We start from the raw sequence: 25,904 nt of genomic DNA, 5'->3' as shown, positions 1-25,904 counted from the left end.
GAGGATGCCGCCTCACCCCCTGGTGGGACTGAGTTGCTCTGCACCACAGGTTCCTGGGTCCCACCTGTAGAAGTGCAGGAGGCCAAAGCACCCTGAATGCACAGGACACAGACCTGTTACCCCAGGCCCTCAACCTTGCTGCAGGGGAGGGACTTACTGAAAATAAACAATGGCCAAGTAAAAGCCCTCTCCAAACCATAGCTGTGTTCATCAGCAGAAGTGTCCTGACACTACAGCACTCCAGGGTCATTTTTACTCATCTTTGGGTTTTGGTTGACCTGCAGAATCAAAAAGTCATAGGGATGTCTGGGACCGTCTGACTATGACCAGGGGTTTCCTTGCTGGGTCCTGTTCATGTTCCCTGAGAACAGAAAGCATCAAGGCTGCAGTTTATGTGTCCTGTCTGGTCCCTGAGTTGGAGTAAGGGGCTCTTCCCCAGAATGAGTCAAGTACTCTTCCCTTTCCAGGTTCCTTGCCCATCCCTCTCAAGGAGGGGAACAAAGTACGAAGACAATGCTTACCAAGCTTGTTTTCCCCTCTCACCAGTGATAATAGGATCTCTGGTCTTACCCAGCCCAGGCAAGTCCTAAGTAAGTCCAGTAAGCGCCCAGGTGTAGGCAGGAGTAGGAATATCACACCAGAGAAGAAACCGCGGATGAGAAAAGACCCAAGGTACACACATAACAAAACCAAAAAAGCCATTTTATTGAAAATTAAATTCAAACTTCAAATTAATATTACAATCATGAGAAAAATGCCAAATAATTCAATTTACAGTTGCAACATACAATACAAATGGTCCCTTTGAAGTTAAGGGTAAACTCATCCACAATCATGTCCTGTGGCACAAAGCAGAATTTGTACAATATGTGCATGGAAAGCAAATCTTGGGCAATAGCAACTGGAAAAAAAATAAAAACGAAAGCTTGTATTTACACAAAATGCTACAAATATTTTTGTTCCACAGAAATCTAAAAATGGTAAAGCATATCCAAAAAATGGAATTTTATTCAGAATACCTAAGAAATTACTGTAAGTTATGTTTTGGCTGATATATTTCAAAGTACTGCATTAAAAAGCAAACAGTTATTTGTAAACATGAAGTAAACAAACACCTAAGAAATTCTCACATAGAAATAATTTTTAAATGTATTATCTTTTTAAGAACAACAAATTCAAGGTTTGGAAGAGTCATCATTTATTCTGTGTATTATTTTTTGTTCCTTCAGTACCATGGATGTAATGATCTCTTCTGCTAATACTTTGTATTTCAGCATCTTTAGCCCAGATCCTGGGTCAGTCCCTTTCCTCAGCATAGAGGGGACCTTGGAGGCCAGTACACATCTCCTCCCTTCTCAATTTACAATGGAGGCTCGCTAACTGTGTGGATTTTTCTGCTCATTTTTAAAGTCCTGAAGGTGGATGAGGCATGACAATCTAAAAAGCAAACAGCTCAAATGTTGAGTCTCTCAGGACTGAATGAAGTCTCTCTACTAATCTATAGCTAAAGTTGTGGCACCTGCTCTGGGAACTCTGACATAGGTTAAAATTTGTGAGCAACCGAAATGGACTTTTTCAAAAAATGCACTGGTCACGCTGTGAATTCCAGCAATGTTTGCACTACATAAGAAACCACACTATAACCCCAAAGAAAGACAGTGTTGACTAGTACATGGTTCATGATACAAGTGAAATTTTAGTTTGGTTTTGAAATCACAAATCTTATACACGACACCCAGTACAAACAAAGGGTTCAATGAAAAGATAGTTTTAACCCCTGGGCCAAAGAACAGAATTTGTTGAAGAAATGTCAATTACCCATTGGAGTGGTAAGTGAGAGTGTAGCAAAGAAGTGCTTGAATTTTTCTGAAGGAAAAAAAACTTTTTAAAGTGTTTCTGGGTTGCTGCCTGCAGCCACTCTAATAACATTTCAACACTAGAGCATCCCTATGTGTACTCATTATGTGTACTGTAAACTTTAAAAAGTCCTTTAATATTAAAAAAGAATGCACAATTAGAGTACCTTTTTCATTAAATAGGGTGCAGCTGGCACTGGTGGTAACATTTTTATGTCAATTAATTAAACTGGAAATGTATAACCAGACACTGGTATTTTTAAGTGCTGCTGAGACAAACACACATATTTCACACTTAAAAATAAATGGACAGTGGCGTGCTTCAAGCTACCACACACAAATAATAAATAGTATCAATTACTACTTCCATCTTAAGCAATAGAAAAGTGGCTTATTTATCTAAGCATACTTGGTATACATCCTTTAGAAGGCAAAGTGTTTTGTTTTGTTTTGTTTTGTTTTGTTTTGTTTTGTTCTCTTTCTCCTCCATTTTTATTGGCAGGCGTCAGGATGAATTCCAAGGGAAACTTTCTAGTAGAAAGCATAGGTTTGGCTGCCCCACACACTGTCCTGCATGGCCTGGCAGCCTGTGAAGATGAGGTGGGTTTCAGAATGGCTGAAGAACCCATGCAGTGGAGGAAACCTCTGCCAGCCCTGCTCAGGAAGACAGCACGAGCACCAGTGGACTTGACCTTTGAGAGCGGGCAGGGATTCGTCTGGTGTTGTCATCAAGTGATCCTAGCTTGGATTAAGGATTCACACCTGGGAATGTGACATATGGGCTCTGGAGTGGACAAAGTGCATCCTACAGGAGGGCTCTTGTTCAAATTCATACACAGTAGTAAGCGCCAAACGCCCCACTGCCTAGCCCTCCCTGGATCCTCCATCACGAGGAATGCCAATGTCAAAGGCTGTATGTGGGTGCCAGTTGGGCTGTGTGTGCTCTCAGATCAATACCTGTGCAGGATGGGTCGCTATTGAGATAACTCCTCCCATAGGACAGTGGTTCCATTCTGCTCCTTCCAATGCAAATCATGTGGGAAGTTCTACCTGGTGGGGACTCAGATAAGGCAGATTTGGTTCCCCTGATGTACTGCTTGGTAAGGCCAACTGGTTAAGAATCCCTGGTGCAATTTTGCTTTCCTGTCCTCTGTTTATCACGATGGATCCTTTATCCATATGCATGGCTCTAAACTATGTCTTCACTATGAAGCCTGGTAATTTAGAGTTTTGCTTAACTACGAAACCACAGAACATTTCTCTGCAGTCAGTGATTCAGTTGTGCTTGTGTTTTTATATGACAAGAATCATAATGACCCAAATGAAATTAGGAAACCACATCACTCCAGCATTTCATGCTGATAAAGGGCAATGTGAGTGACAAAGGGCTACGAGTTGCTTTTTAAATCCATAATTATTGCTTTAAAAGGCAAAGCTGTGTTAGAGGCAATCCTAGATAGGAAAGAATTAAACATAACATTTCCTTCATACGTCACAAAAACAAGCTACATCTAAAATACATGGAGACGGAAGCATTTTTTAAAATCACATTGTGCCTGGATAAACTGAAATTGCTTAGCAATATTTCAGATATGGCTCTAGCCCACGGAAGAAATTTGTTATTTAATAAAGAGCACTTTTAGAGACCGAAGTCAACATATCAATACACTAAGAAATGTTTCAAGGGTCCAAATGTCATTAAATAATTATAAATATATCTTTAAAGTTATATGACCATTCACGTTAGCAAGTTACCTCAGATTTTTACACATATTCATAATTTAAAAAAAAAAAGAAAACAAATAACACACAGCCAAACGCAAATACTATCTATACCATTATGGCTAGAATAAGGTATTGCCATTTTTTAAGTTTTGCATAATAGGAGAAGGAAAGCTTTAAAGGATGGGATTTTCTTTTTGGTTAAATGGGAGAACAGAGAAAAAGTATTAAAAAGGCAAAATAAAATAATCTATCCTGATCAGTATTTTTGAAGTCACTTTCTTAGAGGAAGAATGGGGGGCGGGGGATGAAACTGACTCAGATAGTTCAAATATGTGCCCGCAGCAGGCCTGTGAGCATATCCTGGACAATCACCGCAGACACCTGCTGCTGGAAGGGACGCATCCATTCTACCTGTCCCCTCGCAGCACCCCCACTGATTTAGTAAGCTGCTCGGCAGAGGGCACAGGCCTGCTCGGCTGCGACCAGGCCATGCAGCTTTGGGCACAGAGAGGAAGCAGCTTTGCTCCTTTACCTCCTGTGTCCGGAGGCCACATCTCAGAATCAGCCCGTTAACCGGTTATTTACAACAGACCAAAAGCAACATCAAAAATAACTTTTCCTTTGTTTGTTCATTGCAAAAGTACTTCTTAAATAGTAAACAATCTGAAACCCGATTATGATCATCTCTCTTGGGCCTTCTGTTTCTAACATCTACTCTTTTGTGTCGGTCAGATCATGACTGACTGAATGAATGAAACCTCTTCTTAAAAAAAAAAAAACAGGCACTTTGTAGATAGTTAGTTGATATACATATATATGCACTTTCTATATATGTATATATCGATACATGTGGGATGTGGCCCTAGATACCGCTGGGCCACTGCTGGGCCATGGCTGAGGAATTTCAGTATGGTCGCCAGACAGATTCATCCATTCTGCCACTAGAATTCAAAACAGTTGGGGAACTGCTGTGGCTTCCATCAGCGTCAACACCATCATTCTGGTTAGGCAAATTGGGGTTTAATAGCGTGCTGCCATTCGAGGTGGTGCTGCATGGCGGAAGCATTCTGGAAGGAGACCGGTCTCCCCCCGGCACCATGGGGAACTGATAGGATCCTGATGAAGTGCCATAGTAGAGATATGGAGTGCTGCTGGTCTGGAAGGGTCCACTCTGGCTTTGGGAAGAGCCGGGGTAGGGTGGTGGCAGGTAGGTATGGTAGTGAGTGGTGGCGGACATACCGAGGGACATGCCTGAGGTGACTGGCGGGGTGTAAGTAAAGGTGGCTGGATAGTGCATTCGTGGGTTGGAGAAGCGGCTCTCAGTGAGGGATGAAATGCTTGGGAATTGCCTGGGGTCTGAAAAAGGGCCCAGTTCTGAAGCACCTAAAAATTACAACAGAAGATGGGGGGGAAAAATCTGTAAATATCAGTTAAAATAATGATAGAATTTTTACAAGAAAAAAGAAAACTTTAGCTTTCCCAAAAAGGACAGCAAGCCACAAACAGACTTTCAAAGGCACCAGTCACTTCACAGACTTTTTTTTCCCCACTTTACAGTCTTAACAGCATTTATCCTTTTGTTCTTTACCTACAGAGAATCCGCAGGGCTTTAAAAACCCAAATGTGAGCTAGGTCCTATGTGTGAACCAACCCAACACTCATATCATATAGGTTCACTCACCAGACTTTAAAAACAAATCCTTGTTAATTGTTTTGTTTATTTCTTGTTCACTTCAGATATTTGAAGTAAAATTTTTACTATTTCAGACAAGTTTATTTTTCTCAACCCAATATAAAGAAATTTCAAAATGATCAGTTTTATTATTCATACTTCTGGCAGGATTCCCTCATCAATGAAGGGACATCAGAAAGACAGCCTAACATGTTCCTGTCCTTTCTTTTAAGCACTTAAAAGACACCAGGATTTCACTATAATCTGCACCTTAGTAACAGTGAAATAAAACCATATTCCAATATAATCTGAAACTATCTTACTTATCCAGGAGCTTCCGGGAAAGCATAGCCATCAGAAATTCTCTGGCCAGTCATAAACTAGTGGGCTATCTGGGAGGGGAGGGGAGGCTTACCACCTTAGGAATCACTGCATTTCAAGCCTTAATGGGAGATGCAGGACCTGTTCTAGATCATGGGCCACAGCAACACTGAGACAGGTGCATTGCATAGGGGTGACGCAGGGGAGAACATCTCCCAGCCCCTCCATCAAATCCCCATGCCATGTCTACAGTATCAGTTTCAGGTCAATCTGAAGCAGACCTAGGGGCAAAGATGGGTTTCTCCTGAAAGTGAAGTCTTTTCATTGCTGAAGCTAATAGTATGCCTCCCCAAGAGCTACTTCTGGTACCTAACATATGAAACCACAGTTATGAGCCATTTCATATGGAAATAAGTTTTCTGAAATAGCTGAAAACTTATTGCTGTGATCTTTAAAGACTGGATCAATTACGATTTTCTGGATTTGACAGAATTGTTACAAGCCCATTGGTAATACCAGTGCTCTTGCTAAGATTTCAGTCCCTTCTAAAATTGTTAAAGGATTTGGATCTCATGTCATGGCTTTTTACCATAACTTTTAGCTACAGGGAAGAGTACTCAGCCATTCTGAAAGACCTCGGTACTTCTTTGGCCTCATTTTTATTCAGCCATTTCCCTTGGATATCTCAATATTTACTAAAGGAATAAATTCTAATGCTTTCCTTTAAAGATGTTGATTGGGACTTGCTAATTTTTGTTACAATGCACACTGCTATACCTGAAATACTAGGGGGCTAACTGCCTTGATGTGCATTTGTAATGTAAAGTGACTATTAGAAGGCATACATAGCTAATAAAACTTTCGCTCACAAATCGGATAGTATCAATCAGACAGCCCAGCCCGGCCCAGCCCTGCCCAGCCCAGCAATTGTTAAAAATCTCACCTGCCTGGCTCTTCTTACTGAGAGTGGAAGGCCAGAGGCAGAAGTCAGAAGTGGCAGTGTCATCATCTGTAAAATGAGGGGGATGAGCTCTAAGTTCCCTTCCAGCTCTAATGTTCTGTGACCACGGATTGCAAGGCAGAAGAAGAAGCAACAGCTTTAGAGGTGGGGCTAGACAGACAGGTTCCAATCCCTCATTAGTGCTTTCCCGGAACGCCCAGGCCCATAAGCAGAGGGTAAAAAGTTAGCGAGCAGCTTCTAATACCAGAAGCAAACACTTTCAAGATGACAAACTCAAACTTACATAGACCCAGAAGTCACTCTCTGCTTTTCTTCCATCCTCAACCTGCCTCTGCCTAATCCCTCCCCCAAATGAAATTCTGACAAGTTCAAGTTTTAAAAAATATGGGAGTAGTGATTATGACAGAATCAGAAATGGAAGCAGATGAGATGGAACAGCTCCTGTGCCTAGTACTTCCACACAGCCTGGTACAATACAAACACTAAGTGGGGATACAGATGTTCCTCAGCCAGCCTTCAGTGCAGAGCATCTAGGTGAACTCGGGTTGGCAGAGCTAATAGTTATGGGCAGGTCACTTCTATATGCATTAAGTTCAATACTCAGCTCATATGAGAAAAACCAGAAGAACACGAGCAATTTAAAATAGAAAGAAGTCACACATAAAATGTCAACATTTGCCCCTCACAAAGGCTCAGAGTTCACACAGTAGGTATGTGGATGTTAAACATAAAAAAAATTTTTTCTGTGAATTTATACGTAAAATATACAATTAAAATTCCATGTGGATTCATTTATTTTGATGCAGAAGCCTCATTAAACTTTCAGTGTGGGGTCTTGCCAGTAAACGCCAATATGGTTTTGTATATGCGAACCCCTGCCTTCTTCTCTATTTTACCTGATAAATTTTGCCAATGTCTTTATTACTCTTCACGTGCCAGGATCACTGTACCTCTGTGGTTTACAGAAGACAGCTAACACAAACAGACATTCATTTTTCAATTAATGAGCTCTGGTTGTGGTTTATCGAAGCAATGTAGCAAATATCCACTGGGTTTATAACATTTTGACAATTCACTTGTCGTTTGAAATTATAGTATCTTAAGGGTGAGCTCTTCATTGAAAAAGAGTTAATATGGACTGTAAGTGGATTACAGAATAATTTTTATAACTCACTGACAATAGAATTTTCTGGAATTTACTTAGTCCTTTATATGTTACTAAGAAATGCTTCTGAAACATACTGTAATAATTCTGTATGAAGAAGTTTTAGTAATTTGCTGCAGTATAAAATCACGTCCCTTATATAACAATCTGTGAGGGGAGGTAGGAGGGATCCTACCTAATTTTCAACTTAAATCTTCAATGCACAAGAAAATAATATAATTCAAGATTCTTTCACAGAATAAGGCGATATCTGTACTTCTAATCTTTGTTTTATACGTGAAGTCAAGTTTTCCATTATCCCTTCTTGGAAATTTTCACATTATGTCCTAAACTATTCAGACCTTGTATCATTGGACCATATTACAGCTACAAACTAAAAAACAAAACAAAACAAAAAACAAAAAAAAAAAAACAAGGACTAGATATTACATCAGCTAAAGCCAAAAAAAAAAAAAAGTAAACTTAACTTACTAAAAAAGTCTACAAGATTAAAACTAACCACGTTCTAAAAGTACTATTTCTCACATCGAATTTTATAAACATACACCCAGAGTTCAGCGAAGGCCCCAGTGCTGTCTGCCTGACAACCTTCAAGAGCCAGTTTAAACTCCTGACTAAAATCTACTTAGCAAATAAACCCACAGGTGGTTTGGAACCTTTCTAAAATAAGAAACAACTTTCAAAACCATCATGCACTTTACTGTTATCCATATGTATCTTCCATGTCCCTAAGCAAAGCTGCTCATAAATGAAGGGTGCTCCAACCAGGACTACACAAGCTTGTCCTAGGAGTTCCAAAATGATGGCGTGTGCCAGGAGTTTCTGGAACCCAAAGATAAATAAGGTGCATGTTCCTAATGGGATGGTTTTAGTTACCTTAGGGAAAAGGTACGCTACTAGGTAAAGTAAATCGGAATATGATACAGAAGAGAATGTTTGGACAAATAAACAGTTTCAACTACATCTAGCCCTCATTAAGCTCTCAGCTACACCCCCAGATTTCTAAGGTGCCCATGTCTCTCCTCTGTTGGTTGGAACACCCTCACGGAAAACTTCGAACTATGCTTAGATAATTCTTTGGGGCCCGGAACCGTGGCCTAGCAGCTAAAGTCCTCGCCTTGAACATCCCGGGATCCCATATGGGCACCGGTTCTAATCCTGGCAGCTCGGCTTCCCTTCCAACTCCCTGCTTGTGGCCTGGGAAAGCAGTCAAGGATGGCCCAAAGCTTTGGGACCCTGCACCGCGTGGGAGACCCGGAAGAGGTTCCTGGGTCCTGGCTTCGGATCGGCATAGCATCGTCCGTTGCGCTCACTTGGAGAGTGAATCATTGGACGGAAGATCTTCCTCTCTGTCTCTCTTCCTCTCTGTATATCTGATTTTCCAATAAATAAATAAATCTTAAAAAAAAAAAGATAATTCTAACCTAATCCCCATTTGACAAACAGATAAGCTCAAGACCAAAGAAGGGACACTATATACTTAGCATTCTGGAAGCACAATTTGGGCCAGGCACAGACACTAGAGAGATTTCTTTGACTTAAAAATTATGTAATCTGAATTTTCCTTCAGGAATTAAGATGACATGATCACAGATTTCTCTCTCTCTCTCTCTCTCTCTCTCCCTATCTATTTATCATTCTGCCCAAAAGAAAAATACTGAAGATCTTGTTGGTGCTTCAGTGAGTATTACTAACTTTGGAATACTATTAACAACCCTTTTCAGCCTTGTTGTTGGTCTAATCTTCTAAATAGTATACAGTCAGTCCTCTTGCTCAGGGCACAATGTGGGTAAGAGTGAGGTCAGAGGGTTGATCCCTCTAGGACCTGCTGGCTTCCTACACATGCACTTCATTCCAGAGTTTCTGTCTACAGCCCCAGTCACAGCTAGGCAGCTTGCAAACAAATGGAACTGTCACAGAGAGCGCTGCAAGAATCTTGCTCATTAAAACAGCAGCAGCAGTAACAGCAGTTTCTCATAACTTAATATACATAGGGAAGAATGTATTAATAAAGTGCCCACGAAGCTTAAATAAAAATAAAACCGTGAAAATTAAAGCATCTTGCCCCAAACCACAAGGTCTATGAGGGGAAGTGAAATAGCCTCTCTTCACCAGGTTTCTTGAGGTTCAGAGCAAGTAAGAAGTCTGTGAAACCAAGAGGGAGGAATGAAAGAGAACCCCCATTCTCTTTTATTCATGGCCTGCAGTTCGCCAAGTGATGTTTTTAACATGTTACCTTCTAAGGCTGCCTGAGTCATGGTTGACTCTTGGTGAAAACGCAAGCTGTTGAAAGCACAGAGCTGATAATACTTGGTCTCTCTCTTAGAAGTTAATTAGCAACAATACTTGATACCCCTAGGCCTTTACCAAAGTTTTTAACATGTACTTTCTCCTAAACGAGAGACCCCTGAAATGAAATGAAAGGACAGGGTAAGAATAACAGACTAGAATTTTGCCATTCAGGCTGTCAGCAGGAAACATCACACTCATGTTATCTTCCCTTCTAAGCCCAGTGAGGAGGCAGACCAAGGCAGAAAGAAGCAATCAGGCCTTAAATCCAGTTTTGAATATCGGCATATTCCGAGCCCTCTGTTCCACATTTTTTTAAATGTGATAGCATCATCTTACAGAAAGAAAAAGCCATCATACTTCTCAGCAATGAGGTGTTAACTTCAAAGCTTCATTGGGGCCTTTTAAATGGTAGGGGTTATTGCTTCAACAAATCTGAAATAAAGTCCTAGAACTATTTTACTAACCCCCTCCTGGCATTCTACTGGAACGTGGAGCATACAAGGTCCGTGCAGAGTGTTCTCTGGTAGCCGGGGCTTTTTCCTTTCAAGAGCATTTATTTCCTTCTCACTGTTATGGGCCTTTGTTCACAGCTTTCCAGAATTATCAGCTGTCGCTTAGTGTGTGATTTCCAACTACAAAGTCAGCTTTGGAAGGTAAGAAATGTATTTCCCTCTCTTAGACCTCTCAGAATCCAGTACACTGTAAGTGTTTAAAATGAAAAAAATATATATATACATGTATATGTAAGGATGGGTAGAGAACTAAATGAATCTAAGGACCAGGAATTTTATACAATAGCTAGTGCATTTCAACACATTAAAAGAAACAAATATGAAACATATAGAATCCAAATTGTATTTCATAAACATTCTATATCTTGTAAAACTTAGAGTGTTCAAAGCTGTTCTCTGCATGCCTACACCACTTGATCTCAGAGAGCAGACCTCCCCACCAACAGTATCTGCCACATGTAAACAAATATAGTACCTGTCCCGTTTCAGAGCCAAGGCCTATGTGCAGGTCCACACTGGGAAGCACCGAAGAGAAGAAAGGGGAAAGGGGGCTGTCCAGAAATGCCTGACCTGCTGGAAAGCATCCTATTGCTGCTCCTCATGATCCTGCAGCAGCGACTGCCACTAAGGTGATGGTATTGGTTTGGAACAAGTAAGGCAACAGAGGGTAAAATGCATATCTCATCTGAATTTCTAGACTAGTATGTTCGACTGATATGGCAGAATCGATAAGAATTACTGGGGACTTTCACAGATGAGGACAGGGAAGTCTGTGGTTTGGGTGAGCGTAAGTGGCCCCTCGGGAGCCAATGATCTGGGCTTGCACTATGCCGCTGCTGCCTGGCACAGCATGCTGGTGCCAAACGTTAGCGGCTCCACTATGAGCTTCCCAGGATCTGCATTCTACAAAACACAAAGGAGAGAGAAACTACCACTTACACACTACTTTGTCGAGGCACACAGGTGGCAGTACCTTAGGACCAGTGTCTCACCCCTTTCTTTCATAGGGCACAACCAAGCAACTTTGCAAAGAAGGCATGGAAAACAAGGGTGAAGCTGCAGGGCTCTGCTGGCATATATACACTACTGAGGACCCTCCCACATGTCTTCATGCTAGCCTCTGCACATGTGACCGCCTCTCTTCACTCAGCCAGACAGGGTAAGGAAACAGTCTTTGAGGCTCAACACTATACTAGGATAGTATATCTTTACCATACATACATTGGGCATTTATATACATAAATGTATATATAAATCACATTATTCTGTAGGTTTTGAAACATGATTATTGCTTTTAAGCAAGAATTTTAATTTGTCAGCCAAAGAGAATGCAAATTAATAAGATCCACATATCCTTCTTTTAGCTCTTACCTACTGTGCATGTTGCTGAGAAAACCCAGATGTTTCAAAAAGTACTCAAGAATGTCTACACAGCCTCAAGCAGACATCACAACAGAAGCAGATATGTTCTTTACACATGACCCAAAAAGCTAATTGAGACTATGCACATGCAAATACTACTTTATTCATTCACGCTAAAAAGCATTCCAGTCTCTATACCAAATGCATTTTACTTTTAATTCTACTAGCTTCTAGTAGAGAAATGTAATGGATCATGTTGACAGAAAGAAACCAGCAGAAGAATTTGAGATCGATTTTTCTTAAGATAATGAAATGACTAGAAGACTCCATAATTTTGCAAAGACAGGGAAAGTGCCTCAACTATCCAGTATAAATATTTGTTTTCCATGTTGTAATGAATTGTACTTTTCCACTGCATGCTCACAAATTTTGAAAGAAGCAGCTGATCCTAACTAAGGGTAAGAAACTATGTTACGCTGGAGGAAAGACTGAGACAGAAAAAAAAAAACTGGCAATGTTCAGAAACTTCAATCATTCCTTAAACCAACCAAAATTTTGCGGCTATTGCTGGAATAATGTATTCCCTTTTCTTTAAGGCAAAGCGGGCAGGCAGTAGAAGACATGCAAGCGTTTGTGTTCACATATGAGGAGCCAGGGCAAGAGAGAAAAGGAGCCGAAGAAGGAGAAGGGGAAAGGAGAGGAAAAAAGAGAGATCTTCTAGGCCTTGATTAAGAACTTTTTAAATCCTAGGAAGGGTGGAAGGTCTTTGAAACCAGATCCGCTGCAGGAAGGAGGCCAGCACCCAGGACACCGTGTCTTTCAGAAGGGGCCACCCACAGTGCCGTGGCGGTCATATGACTGCTTTGTCACATCCTGAAGCCATTTCCAGCCCATGCACACGTCTGTGCTCCCATTTACAGAGGATGGGATATATTGGGAACACACATATGGAAACACTTTCAGAGAATCAGTTTCCATGAAATTCATAATGAGCCAAGTGGCTTCAGATGTGGTTGCGTTCCTCCGATTAGCCAGGAAAAAAGAAAAAGAAAAAAGGAGGAAAAAGGGGACAAATCCACCCTTTCAGACCTTATTTCAGTTTCAGAAAAATTAGAAACCACTAATGACTTATGGCTACCAAAACAGAGAGCCACAATTAAGAGAAGAGGAACTAAGAAAATGAGGGACAGAGGTTTAAAAGCAATAGCCTTTTTTTTTTTTTTCCTAAAAATAACAGCTTCAGTATCAGTCATTTCATCATACATCAGGGGGAGGCGTTCCAGGATGGTATTTTCCTTGGCAGTGGGGCACGGTAAATCTGCTGACATCCTGGGTAGTACACATGCACACCTAAGGGTGCTGGAGGAGGTGAGATGGAGAAAGAGACAATTGCTGTAAGACCAACTCCTACTTGATAACATATGTGGTCAATTAAGACTATTTTTAAAATTGCAACTAAATGATAAATTGTTCCTAAGTAAATCTTTCAAAAAGAAAGAGGACAAATCTTTCAAAAACAAAAATTCGGAGGACAGCCTGGCACTTTCCTGTTGCCTGAGCTACTGTTAATTTGACCGGCATAAAAGCAGATACATGTGAACTGACTGAGATTTGATATGTTAGAGACCAAAGCAAAGCTGATAAGAAGATGTGAAACAAAAAAAAAAAGGGGGACAAATGGGGGCAGAATTTTAAACATTTAGCTAACAGTAGTAAGTTACAACAGTTTTATATTAGAGCAGAACCAGGCACATTATGAAGTAAAATTCATGACTTTTTTCAGGTAAAACATGACACTTGAAAATATTCCCCTTAGGTGGCTGCGGTTGTTTTAGATTATTCCTCAAAAATGGAGGTGGGAAGTGTAACTATAGGGAAGAAGTCCTTGAATTCCCTCTACCCTTTGGGGTGCTTCCTTGGCAGGGGGTTGGGGTGCAGGGGTTCTGTCAAGTTGGGTTGCAAAGCCTAAACCCACTGGGCAGAAATGCTATTAGGATACTTGATGATTGGCTGGGAACCAGAACTGACTCTTGTTTAAAAAGAAGTCTTTGCTTTCCACCTAACCATACATATCCCGTAGGTGATTTGAATATTCACAGCATCCCACTTAAGAGTAGAGTGGCTAACCAAACAACTAAGGTGCCATTGCTGGGACTCACAAGATTTCATTAAATTCTCTGAGAGATGGAATATCAGTGATTCCACTTCTTTCAAGAGTTCTTTCTTTCTTCCTTTCTTTCTTCCTTCCTTCCTTCCTTTCTTTCTTTCTTTCTTTCTTTCTTTCTTTCTTTCTTTCTTTCTTTCTTTCTTTCTTTCTTCCTTTCTTTCTTTCTTTCTTTCCTTCTTTCTTTCTTTCCTTCTTCCTTTATTTATTTACAGGCAGAGTGACAGAATGAGAAGGAAAAAGATCCCCCACCTGCTGGTTCACTCCCAAAAGAGCCACAACAGACCCATCTGGGCCAGGCTAACGTCAGGAGCCAGGGACCCCATTCTATTCTCTGACACCAACATCAGAGGCCCAAGAACTTGGATTATCCTCTGTTGCCTTGCCAAGCACACTGGCGGAAAGCTGGATAGAAAGCAGAGCCAGGGCTTGTAGTAGTGCTCCAATATAGGATGCCAGCACTGCACACAGAAGCATAACTTGCTATACCACAATACTAGTGTCCCCACTTGAAGGATGACACACTTGAGCTCCAAGACATCATGTGAATTCCTCAGGGTTACAGCACAGCAAATGGTGTCCTAGGATCTGCAGGGTTCTATTGCCATGATCTCACTGAAAGGAATAGGAACTGGGGGTCTTTTTCATGTGAGTTCTAATAGCCCTGCACTTCTTGGGGGCAATGATGCAAGGGGTTTGGCTGAATTATTAGTAACAGCCCTGGGGATGGTGATTAGAATGGAAAGGCCAATGCCCTGACATTCCAATATTATCATTACTCCTGATGTTCTGAGTGATCTGAAGCAGCCTAGTCCTCTGGATTAGACCTTCATTCGTGAAGAATGGTAAACAAACAAACAAAAAATACAACAGCAGATCTCTCCATCTCACAAATGCATTGCTTCTTGCTGATGCGCTTTGAAATAGTACAGCCAGAGGGAAAACAAACGGGGCCCAAGCTAGAAAACATGTGAGTTGAGAGCCAGAATGTTGAAGTTCCTGATTAACTTCACATACTCAGGATCACGTCTCACCAAACTTTTTTATTTTACCACCACCACCACCAACAAAAAGCCACCACTCCAACAGCAGAAAGGAGGACAATGAGAGCAAATGAACAGTAAAGGGGCTGGCTTTCACCACTCTGAATTCACACACTGTGTTTTCAGGTGGATTTTGAATTCTCTGCTTCCAAAGGTAAGAAAAATCGTCCCCCTTGTCCCCCGTTTAATAAAAATCAACCCAGTGTTACAACTACCCTTATAACTCGTTCTAGCCCTGAATCGGAAGAGGGGCCTATGAAAGGAAGGCATCAGTTGATTCTGAGGCAGAATCACGCAAAATCTGACAAATATGTAATCCAATTTTTTCTACTATAACTTCCCAAGTTAGATTTCAAAAGGCTTAATCCTCTAGTGTGGACAAACATATTTGGAGCATCACAGACCTCAAAGCATGTGGCCAAAACCGCCCAATGCCCCCACATTCAGAATCTGAACCAGATTACCAAAGTGCTGTAACTTAGCTCCAAGACATAACAGCCACCCTAGGCCTAACACAATCCATACTCGTCAATGATCAAAGCCACAGGTTGTAGCCTTCAACTTTTCCCCGCCAGAACCTATCCTTACCTTTGCCTTCTCTTCCATTACAAAGCATGCATGAGCTTATGTCTGGAGATGGGTTTCTGTCCTAACAGGAAGGCTTCCTGGTTGTGACGGTGGTAGTCTTATACTCCAGTTCCACTTCCACTTGGGTGGCTTATCTGGGTTTCTGAATACTTGCCTTGTTTCTGTTGTCTCAACATTTCTTTGATCATGTCTGCCTACCTGTTCTGTAACTTCATGTCATACTTTTTAAAATTCAGATGTGTGTATTTCTAGAGCTATGTGTTAGGCACACACAAACATTTTGGGAGCAACGAACTTTTTCCAACTTACCTTTGCAGTCTCGCCTTTCACTCTAATCTATGAGCTCTACAATCCTAGTCAAACTGAATCCTCTTCTATTTCATGCACTACCCTAAATTATCAAACCTTCCTTACTCCCTCAGCCCTTAAAATAACTCCCAACACTCTATCCCAGGCCCTTGACTTTCTAAGCAGTCCTTAAAATTTGACAAGCACCCTCTGTTTCAAAGTTTCTTCCCACATTCTTGCTTTAGCCCGCTGTACCCTTGCCTCCCTCTGCACTTGTCATCTGTTAGCTCAGATGCCTTAAGAATGGGAAGTCTAGGACCAGCATTGTGGCACACCGGAAAAAGTACTGCCTATGATGCCAGAATCCCGTGTGGGTACAGGTTCAAATCGCAACTGCTCCACATCCAGTCCAGCCCTGGGTTAATGGCCTGGGAAAAGCAATATAAGATGGCCCAAGTAGTTGGGCCCCTACTAACCATAAGGCAGACACATATAAAGGTCCTGGCTTCAGCCTGACTTGACCCCTCTCTCTGACTCTTTCAAATACATAAATAAACCTTTAAAGTTAAAAAAAAAAAGAATGAGAACTCTTCCCTCTCATCTGTCAATGCATTTTAGCCCCCTCTAAGTGGGGTGAGGGTTATATTAAAAGCAGTTAAATGTATGTGAGAGAGGAAAAAAAGAGCGATACCAGATGTAACCAAAATCCTTGTCTCTATCTATAATCTGTATGTGCCTCTTCTCTGCCTATACATGCCAACTGCCTTCCCCAACCTACTACCCATACATGCCAATGCCTTCCCCAACCTATTACCCCCGTCTTTACCAGAAATCAAAGGGTTCCAGTTAATTATAGAGCCACAGTTCAGCTCTGTTGGTTCCATACTGTCACCCACCGAGACCTGATCTCCAGCTTATTCCCTTATCGTATAAACAGAACATTTTTTTTTCTGATCTTTCCATTCCAGCAATCTGCAAGGTATCCAATGACTCTTAAAAGTAAGATTTAAATAAAAAGAAAAAATTTCAAATGTATGAACTGCATTTTAAGGAGCCAACTCACAATGAAGCTTAGTCAAACGAAGAGTGTACCATCTCTAGGATATAGCTCATCAATGGCAGAGCCAAAGGAAGTTGCTGGGTTTCCTTACACGTGTCCCCTCTCCCAACAGACTTGCCTCAGCTTCTACTACTTTTCACCCACATACAAGTCCTGATAGGGACAATTATGCTGTTTTCTTTAAAATGGAGGATACTTGAACTATTTTGCTCTAAAGTGTCTAGTATGAGAACTCCTTTCTTACATTGGATGTTTATATCCAAAGACATCAAACAACGAATTGTTACCTTTAACTTAACTGAGAAACTAGCTTATTTGAAAGGAATTTCTTTTTCTCTGTTGCTAGGATATAGCCTGAAACCACGTGTAAGAGTCATCATACTATCACGAGACAACACTCCTTATGTAACTCCCGAATCCAGACGTGGTGCTGTAGTAACTGACAGTCTCAGAGTTTTTCCACTCAAGCACTGCACACGAAATTAACTCAAAGTTCTGCAATGAAAACGTCCTTTTTAGAGTTGGATTTGGCATCCATTTCAAAGAGCTGTTTGTATATTTTAGAATATGTAGAATTTTCCTTTGATTGAAACCTCTCTTTTAACAATGAACAAGAGATGATTTCTCTTCTGGGTGTTTTAAACAAAAACAAACACATGCTAGTTATATGGAACCTCATTCTCAAAGTCATTTCTTGAGAAAAATCAAACCCTTCAGATTGGGAAGCATTTGAACAAATCTCCTCAAATAGCCAAACAGTGAAATTTTCCTTGTTGTAAGAAATAAACAAATACTAAGGCAAATATGAAAACAAAAAAAAGGACTTCTTTCACTTTCTCCTCTGCTTGATAACATTCCCATCTCATTTTACAGATGAACCCTCCCCGCCTTCAGAGGGGTTTCATCTTTAATGTTTATTCCTAGTGCTGTAGCAATAAACTCATCACAAATGGACAATTTCAGCATCTGTTCATGGCTGCTGCGAGGCTCCATGGTTTTTTAGGGAGGTGAAGTCCTGTCTCCCAAGTATAAACAGATGCACCTAATTATGTATTAAGGTGTCTGAAAGGAGCTACTTGTTTTGATGACTCTAAAAAAAGAAAAAACAAAAAAAGGAAGACTGAGTCTGTTCAATGATACTTCAGGCCATGGGACCGACACACAGTGCTTCAGTAGCACTAGTAGCTCCTCACACAGTGAAAGTCCCTTGCCTGTAAAGCACAAACCTAAGTCCTATTTTTCTCAGTTTAAGAATAATGTCCACTCAATCCAATCCAGATACGGACCAAACCACCGGCAACTGGTCAAGAGAGATGGTGCTGTCATGGATTTAGGGCAAAACTACTCACTGTTTGCATAAAGACTTAATTTTAAGATGAAAAGAGGGAAGAATCAACAACAGAGAATCCAGGGATAATTTGGTTCTTCTTTTTCTTCTTCAGATAGCAATGGCCAGGTACAGTCATTATCAGCACCACCCGAGGAAGAACGAACAAATGAACGCTGCTTGGGAGGAAATGGAAAGAGATCATACAGACCATTCTAGAGTGTTGGGACAGCAGCTAGCCATGTGGGACCTGGTCACAGCGTTGCCCTCACTGAGCAGGGTGGTCATGATGGACTGAGCCTTTCCTTCACTGGTACATTCCTCACCACTAAAACCAAGGGATTTGGCTAACTCACTTCCCTGATTAAGTCTGATTCTGCTACATATTATACAACCCTGAGAAGTAAAGTACAAAAAAATACCTTGAAGTTTTCCACTAGAAACTTCTGCTCCTGTAAAGAAAGGTCCCCGTTCATTAAAGAACAGTATAATAGTTTTTAACATGAAGTAATAAATTTATACAGCTAACATGCAAAAAAAAAAATCCAGGTTTTTTCCCTACATAAAAAACAGAAATTCAAAAATCTAGAATCTTTTTCCACAAAACTAAAAAATATATATAGTTACCAACAATTTATAGTAGAGACCTAAAGAAAATGACAACACTATCAGTTTTTCAAGAAAATTACTTTCATCGGTAAATTTAGCAGAAAAGGAGGCTAATTTTAGAATATATTAATATTCTCTGAAAAGTATGATATGCGTTGTCTTTTTTATTTGTTCCAGATTCTTTAAGCAAGGTAATTCTTTGTTTCAGATTATTTTAGTTGTCTTTATCTGAACTATCTGAAGTTAAATAATTTTTACATCAGTGTTCCTAAGTCTTCTGTGGTGAAATCTATCATTAACGTGTAAGTTAAATAGCTTCGAGTTCCATGGTCCATACATAAAGATACGTATTTTCAGGTTTTAAAATATTTCATTAACATGTGCATTTTAAGCCTCTAAAACAAAATTTAGTTGTATGGAATTGGGGAGAGATTGTCTCCACTGTTATTTCTGGCTAGAAATTTAGTGAGCTTTACTTTCTTTTGGGTCCTCTGACCTACATCAAGCATGATTGCTGACGGCTGGCATTATCCAGGTACGGCTTGGAGAGAACAGCGAGTTACCAAATTCATCTTAGGGCCATTTCAATAAACTTTAGTAGTGAGGTCCATTTAAGATTCCAATGACAAAGCATGGTAGGAAACAGCTCATCGCTAAGAGGATGACAGAAATTACTTAAAGCTGTGGGCAAAGAACACTGTGGTAAAACCTTACACAAATTAAACACGGGGGAAACAGGAAGGATTATACAGCAGCCAAGCAAAGGTGAAAGTAAAAATAACTGCATAGCCAACATCTATCGGCGTCATCCTTTCGTGTTCTGGGGGCTCGACTCCAGGAACCCTCATCTCTTGAGGCTTGTTCAAATTCCCTGTATAAAATGGCATAGTGCTTGCAACTAACCTGTACACAGCCTCCTGTGTACATTAAATTATCTCTAGATTTTGGAGTCCCTGAGTTACAGCAGGATATGCTCCTAAGGATGCCTCCTCCTTTCTGGTGGTATCCTCAGATTATCCCTGCATATTCTCTGGTCCCCTTCTGAATCTCCACCTCTCTTGGCTGACCCAAGCTGTTAAGTCAGAAGCAACATCCTGAGACATCAGCTGACAGGCTGCTGGAGTCTACGATACAATAGTGCACCACGAGCCTTTTCACGTGTAGGGAGAGGCTGCGAGAAGTGCAACAATCTACTCACAGTTTGTACCCATATCAGTTTCTTTACTCTTTCTGTCGGTTCCTAAAGGTTAACCTGCTTATTTGCTATGTTTGTTAGTGCTTATTTGGTTGTTACATTTCTAGATAACTAAAGCGGTTTACCTCAGAGTGAATGGTTTCCAATTATCTTTCTGTATAACCTAAATCAGTACTATTTGATTTTTATTAATTTTTAGATTTTCCAAATATCTAACTAGAAGCTCTATAATGTGTGATCTAAAACTGAACCTTTCTTTTTTTGTTTCTTTTAAGAATGTTGATAGCGAGAACTTTGGTCCAAACAACATGGCATAAGAGAGGGGACGTATAACGCAGCCACCTGCAGAAAACCTTGGCATAAACTGTGGTTTTGCAAGTAGAAAAACGACACTGATTTAAATGCTAGCTAAGAATGTATGCAGAAGGACTGACACATAACTACATTTTCAGTTCTTCGTTTTTAAGGTCTTTAAATGTGTGTCTTCTCTGGTTACCTAGCTCCTTAACTCATGTTTGTGGTGACTTTCCATATTGTACTACAGGGTTGTGGTGAAAATGATCAATATCCAAGCTTTCAGACTAGAGGAGAGGGCATGCATGAGCAAGGCCAGTGCTTCATCTACAGAGGAGAGAAATCAAATACTTCTGTTCCATTAAGTCTTAGACCTCTTGGCTCATGCAGAGAAAACACTCCTCCTTCCAACAGGTAACCCGAGAAAGTAACTGCTTTTCCCAGTGTCTCATTATTTGCTGTTTGTCATTCTGGTTTTATATCCTTCTTATGTTGAAGTTTTCTTCATTACATTCCTTTTTAACATACTCTTCTAAGTGAAGAGCCAGAGAGAAAGGTGGGAAATTAAATTGCCAAACAGTCTACTTATCATCTAGAGCTTCCATCTATATGTTTTGAGAGTTCTTAGAATTAAACCGGATTTCCTTTGAACTACATCTTCTCATGAATCCTTAGAGCTTCCAAAACTCAAAACAAATCCATTAAACATATTTTAAGTAGTTTAGGTCACTAGGAAATGTGCTCTCTAGGCCTATATTTTACTGCTGCTCTTTCTTTTAAAAACAAGTGGCTCTATTGGTTTTCTTTTCTTTTTAGAAGGAAAGGCAGAGCTAGAGAGAGAGGAGAAATAGAAAGATCTTCTACCCACTGGTTCACTCCTCACATGGTTACAATGGCCAGAGTTGGGCCAGCCCCAAACCAGCAGCCACCTGTGGGTCTCTCCCATGGGTGCAGGAGCTCAAGAACTATGGCCATTCTCCGATGCTTTCCCAGGCATGTTAGCAGGGAGCTTGATCCAAAGTAGTATACCAGAACCCATATGAGATTCCACAAGTGGCAGCTTTACCCACTAGGTCACAGCACTGGCCCCTCTAATGGTTTTCAACATACACTAAGCTTCAGTGTTTTCAACAGCACCTCTACACTTCAGGATACCATGCAGAAGACAAAGCTTATGTCCACGAAGAGCAAGGCATGTTGCTTTTCAATCACAAAATCTATAAGAAACTGTTCAAGTTTCTGTAAGATCTTGAAGCTAATGTTTAGAGTGCTAAACCGGTGGTTTTCTGAGAAAGAATGTCTTTTTCGGCATTTAGTTAAAGAAGCTGAGAAATGTCTTTTTAGGCACAGTTAACGAAGCTGGGAAGGAAGTGATGGCTTACTACAAAAGCTTTACTTTCTTAACCTTCACTTGCAGTTATGAGATTCTGCTTCAAACATATTCCTCACTCTTTCTATTTAGAATGTGTGAAGACTTTTTGCTTCTCTGTGAAGAAGCTGCTCTGGGTGTTGAGCCCAGGAGGGACCTGTGCTGGTATCTCACCCAGCTTGGACTTTCTAAGTGCAGGAAATCAGCATGCATGCTTGAAACGCCCATTGGTCATGCACGTTTGTTACTACACAGTCCACTGAATACATTAGGATGATCCTCTGATGAGCACTTAACATAGCCAACCTGGTTGTACCTACAAGGAGATCATCCTTTCAGCCCACCTTAAAAGCAATAAAAGGAACTGGTATATATAAAGGGTATTAAAAATACTAAAACACACAAGGGCAAGGTGAATACAGAAGTCTCGATTCAGGCCCTAAAGCTCATCTCATCATTGCATTTCACTACACTGACATCTGGCTTTACACAGTGGCACAAAGCAGAGCCACTTAAAGTAACCAGATTAACATTAACCTGTTATTGAATATTAACCATTTTCAAACAGATATAACATTTTAGTCCTGAAAAATAAATTTCTGGACTGAATTTTCTACACGGGTCATTGTGTATTTGCACAATAAATCAAGTAATTCCTGAAGGACCACTTCACTCTAGGGTATGAATAGTGTCTAAACGTTAATTAAAATTTCATAAGATGTGGTATTATAACTTTTAAAGGAAGCTAACAGTTGAGACAAAGTATGACTAAACATTGTGATGCCATAGGCATACCCTATAGAAGGACAGACCAGGCCAGAGAAGCCTCCTCTTTACACTTGCATGGAAGCCCTGGCCACCACCTCTCACCAAAGTGACTACCAAAGCCTCTCAACCATACAGCTTGCTTCCTCTCCCCTACCCTCCACTCTCTGAAGGTTTCCCACCAAATATTCAGCGTAATCATGGACAGAGAAATCAGTTTAACACTGTACCCACTAGAAACTCCAATATTCTGATCCGGATCATTGGAGGCCCTGCTAGGACCTGGACCAGCCTACCCCTCTGATTCATGTCATTTTGCATACTCTAGTCACTGGGCATTCTTATTCAAATGCCCCAAATCTTTCCCACTAAAGGCCCCTGTACTACTCTTTTCTCATTGCCTGGAATGTCTTCCCTTTGCTTCACCTTAAGAGCTACACTTAAATCTCAAATCCTTCACATCACACTATTTTACTTCTTTTGAAGCACACATCCATAGATAATATTTTTCTTATTTTCAACTGGCCCACTCTTCCACAGTAATAACTAACTTTCACTAGGAGTCATTCTAGCTATCCTTTAGTCCCTATAACAACCTTTTGAGACAGTTGTTATGGTCACTGTATGCTCATTTCACAAAGGAGAAACCAAGGTGTAAGTGGGTTGAGTGATCACAAGATCACATGGCTGAACCCAGAACATCTGACTCCAAACCCTGAGTGTCGTATCACTATGGCATATGTCAACAGGAAAAAACAAACTCCATGGTCTTCCCTGTCTGCTCCACCAATGGGCAGAACTGGACTCAACAAGTTAATATTTTGTATTAACAAACAATTCTATCATGAAATCATAAAACACTATGACAGAAATATTTCACTGAAAGGAATTCTATTATGATTCAAATTACTTTTTTCCAACCTGTAGCTAATTTCTTTAACGTAGTAAACTTGGTCATCTAGTTTCATTTATTCTGTTACTAACAGAATTTGCCCTGTTCCTGGCAAATTAGTTACCATTACTTATAAGAGCCAACATTCTACAGTAAGGTAAATTATACTTCAGTATAGTCATTCTCATGCCAAGAGAATTAACACAGATCACATAAAACTACACAAGGGAATGCAAATTATCAACAAAACAAAATTCTTTAAATTTAAATTCCTTTAATTTAAAATTATATGTCTGTGATTTCAAAATCTCTAGTCTCTAGCAAACACGTTCTTATATAAGACTTTACATTAAAAGGAAGTTAAGTTGAGAACAAGTGTCACATTCTAAATGCACAATTTTTGGCAATAGCTTCAAAAATGACTGGAATAACACAGTAAAACTTTCTCTGACACTGACAGCGCTTGTTCCTCTTAATTAAGTTTCCTCAAATATGACACTAGCCTTTGTTGTTATTATTGATGGTGGTATTTAGTTTTACAAGGTAACGGTTACTAATTCACTTCTACAAGAAAACCTAATGTTTGGAGCCTTGATTTAGAATCACAGCTAAACATAGAAAACATCTAGTCCAACAATCTCAATTCAAACTGTGGAAACTAAGACTCAGCGAAGTGATGTGCTGAAGAACCCAGAGGTACATACAAAGCCAAAAGAAAGATCCCCAACTCCAGGCAAGTTCCATTTCCAACATACTGTTAAAGAGTTTAATTACTATGTCATATGACTGAACAACAAAAGAAATGTTTTCATGATAAGCCAAAAATCAAGTCAATATAATTTTATTGAGAAACTCCTATTTGTCAGTACAGGGTTCAGTCCTCCTTGATGTATACCCCAATTCAAACACTTCACCCATTTGCTGGATTATGAAATTGAGGTTTTATTTATCTCTGAAAGGGCACCTGTGACACATTCCAAATCTTAGAGTCACAGAACAATTAGCTCTATTTATTGTCCAAATAGTCAAACTTTCCCTTGTAGAATCTCATAGTTAAGAGGACCTGAAGTAAGTGGGTAAAGCAGCCCACTGCAACACAGTCATCACATAGGACACCAGTTCAAGACGTGTCTGCTCCAATCCAATCCAGCTCCCTGCTAACATGCCTAGGAAAGCAGAGGAAGATGGCCCCAGTGCTTGGAACCCTGTTTCTACACGAGAGACCTCAAGAAGCTTCAGGCTTCTGGCTTTTTTTTGGTTGAGTGAACTAACAGCTAGAAGATGTATCTCTCCACTCCCCTCTCTAATTTTATCTTTCAAATAAATAAATATTTTCTAAAAAATCATAGGTCAGTTCACCACTGTACCTTTTTTGTAATGTCTATTTATTTATTTTATTGATTTGAGAGCAAGCCATGCCGAAAACACACTAGGAGCTTACACGTTTGTTTTCTTTAACAATGAGTACCACACACACTATTACTAGACTTTTCCAGGGCTGTTTTTATTTCCCTTGTAGTTTCTGCTTAGAAAAGATTCTCCTTAATTCTGTATGGATTTATTGTGGCCAGATCGCCTTGGCATAGGGCAGAGTGTGTTTATAACTATCATTAGATTTGTTATTACTGTTCCAATAACTGCAGCATTATTTCTGATTGCCATGGGGAGCTGGACCAGTGACCATTTTGGTTGGAGAAAGAAAGATAAATCTCAGTTACAGAAACTCTGATTCCAGGCTGCCTGTTTGACTTAACTTCCAGGGTGGTCACTTAAGGTCACATTCTCTCTGAGAAAGATATGACACCTTCCTGCTTAAGAAATCCTTTCACATATTCAGAAACAATGCTGTCTGAGTCTCATTTTATTTGCATAACTTTTGTGGATTTTAAATTCCTTAATATCTTGGGTCACATAAAAATACTGCAGTCAAATAAGGTACTAGATTTGCCACAGAATAAGTGACTTTAATTCTGACCCAATTAGGAATATATGCCTTCCTGACTGATTTTTCAGGAAAACAATCCATTTGAAAGTCATTTCGAACTGTTCAAAATAAAATGATATTCACCAATGACTTTGAACAACCAAAACTGAAGTGCTGTCATTTGCATTTTATCCCTTGGAACTTAATTATAAAAAAATCTTTGTTTACCTCTTTTCTAATGTTTCCCTTATACTCATTTCTACAAAACAGCAAACTGAAGAACTGATTAAACTAACCATCAAGTTTCTCTGCCCCTTTTTCACAAGAAGCGATCAATTAATACTTTCCTGGGAAATCAATGCTGAGTAACGTAACAAAATAATACTAAGATATATGATTGCAAAGATCCTATTTTTCCTGCGATGCAGGGAACGTTACCTTGAGTGAGTATTTATGATTGTGATAATGTGCCTGTCAAGAATACTTGCAAGCATGTTCATTCTAAATGTCCTGAGTAGGT

At 40.1% G+C, this 25,904-nt stretch overlaps 1 protein-coding gene across 12 annotated transcripts in view; it reads right to left on the bottom strand.

Annotated features, from left to right (window-relative positions):
* Positions 1-683: 683 nt before the first annotated feature.
* The window catches only part of RUNX2 (RUNX family transcription factor 2), a 207,271-nt gene continuing 182,050 nt past the window's right edge, over positions 684-25,904 (bottom strand). For 7 of the 12 annotated variants that reach the window (XM_040983477.1, XM_040983486.1, XM_040983485.1 and 4 more), the window contains one exon: positions 684-4,964. In XM_040983477.1, the coding sequence (XP_040839411.1) occupies positions 4,486-4,964 (479 nt within the window). In that variant the 3' untranslated portion in view covers positions 684-4,485. Of the gene's footprint in view, positions 4,965-6,517; positions 6,584-25,904 lie in introns of all 12 variants that reach the window. The other 5 variants (XM_040983479.1, XM_040983478.1, XM_040983476.1 and 2 more) reach the window with 1 other exon arrangement.

Source organism: Ochotona curzoniae, unplaced genomic scaffold (genome assembly GCF_017591425.1).
Source record: "Ochotona curzoniae isolate NIBS_2020 unplaced genomic scaffold, NIBS_Ocur_1.0 contig_3819, whole genome shotgun sequence".
Taxonomy (NCBI): Eukaryota; Metazoa; Chordata; class Mammalia; order Lagomorpha; family Ochotonidae; genus Ochotona; species Ochotona curzoniae.
The sequence above is the reverse complement of the archived record's forward strand: the minus strand, read 5'-3'. Positions and strand labels throughout refer to the sequence as shown.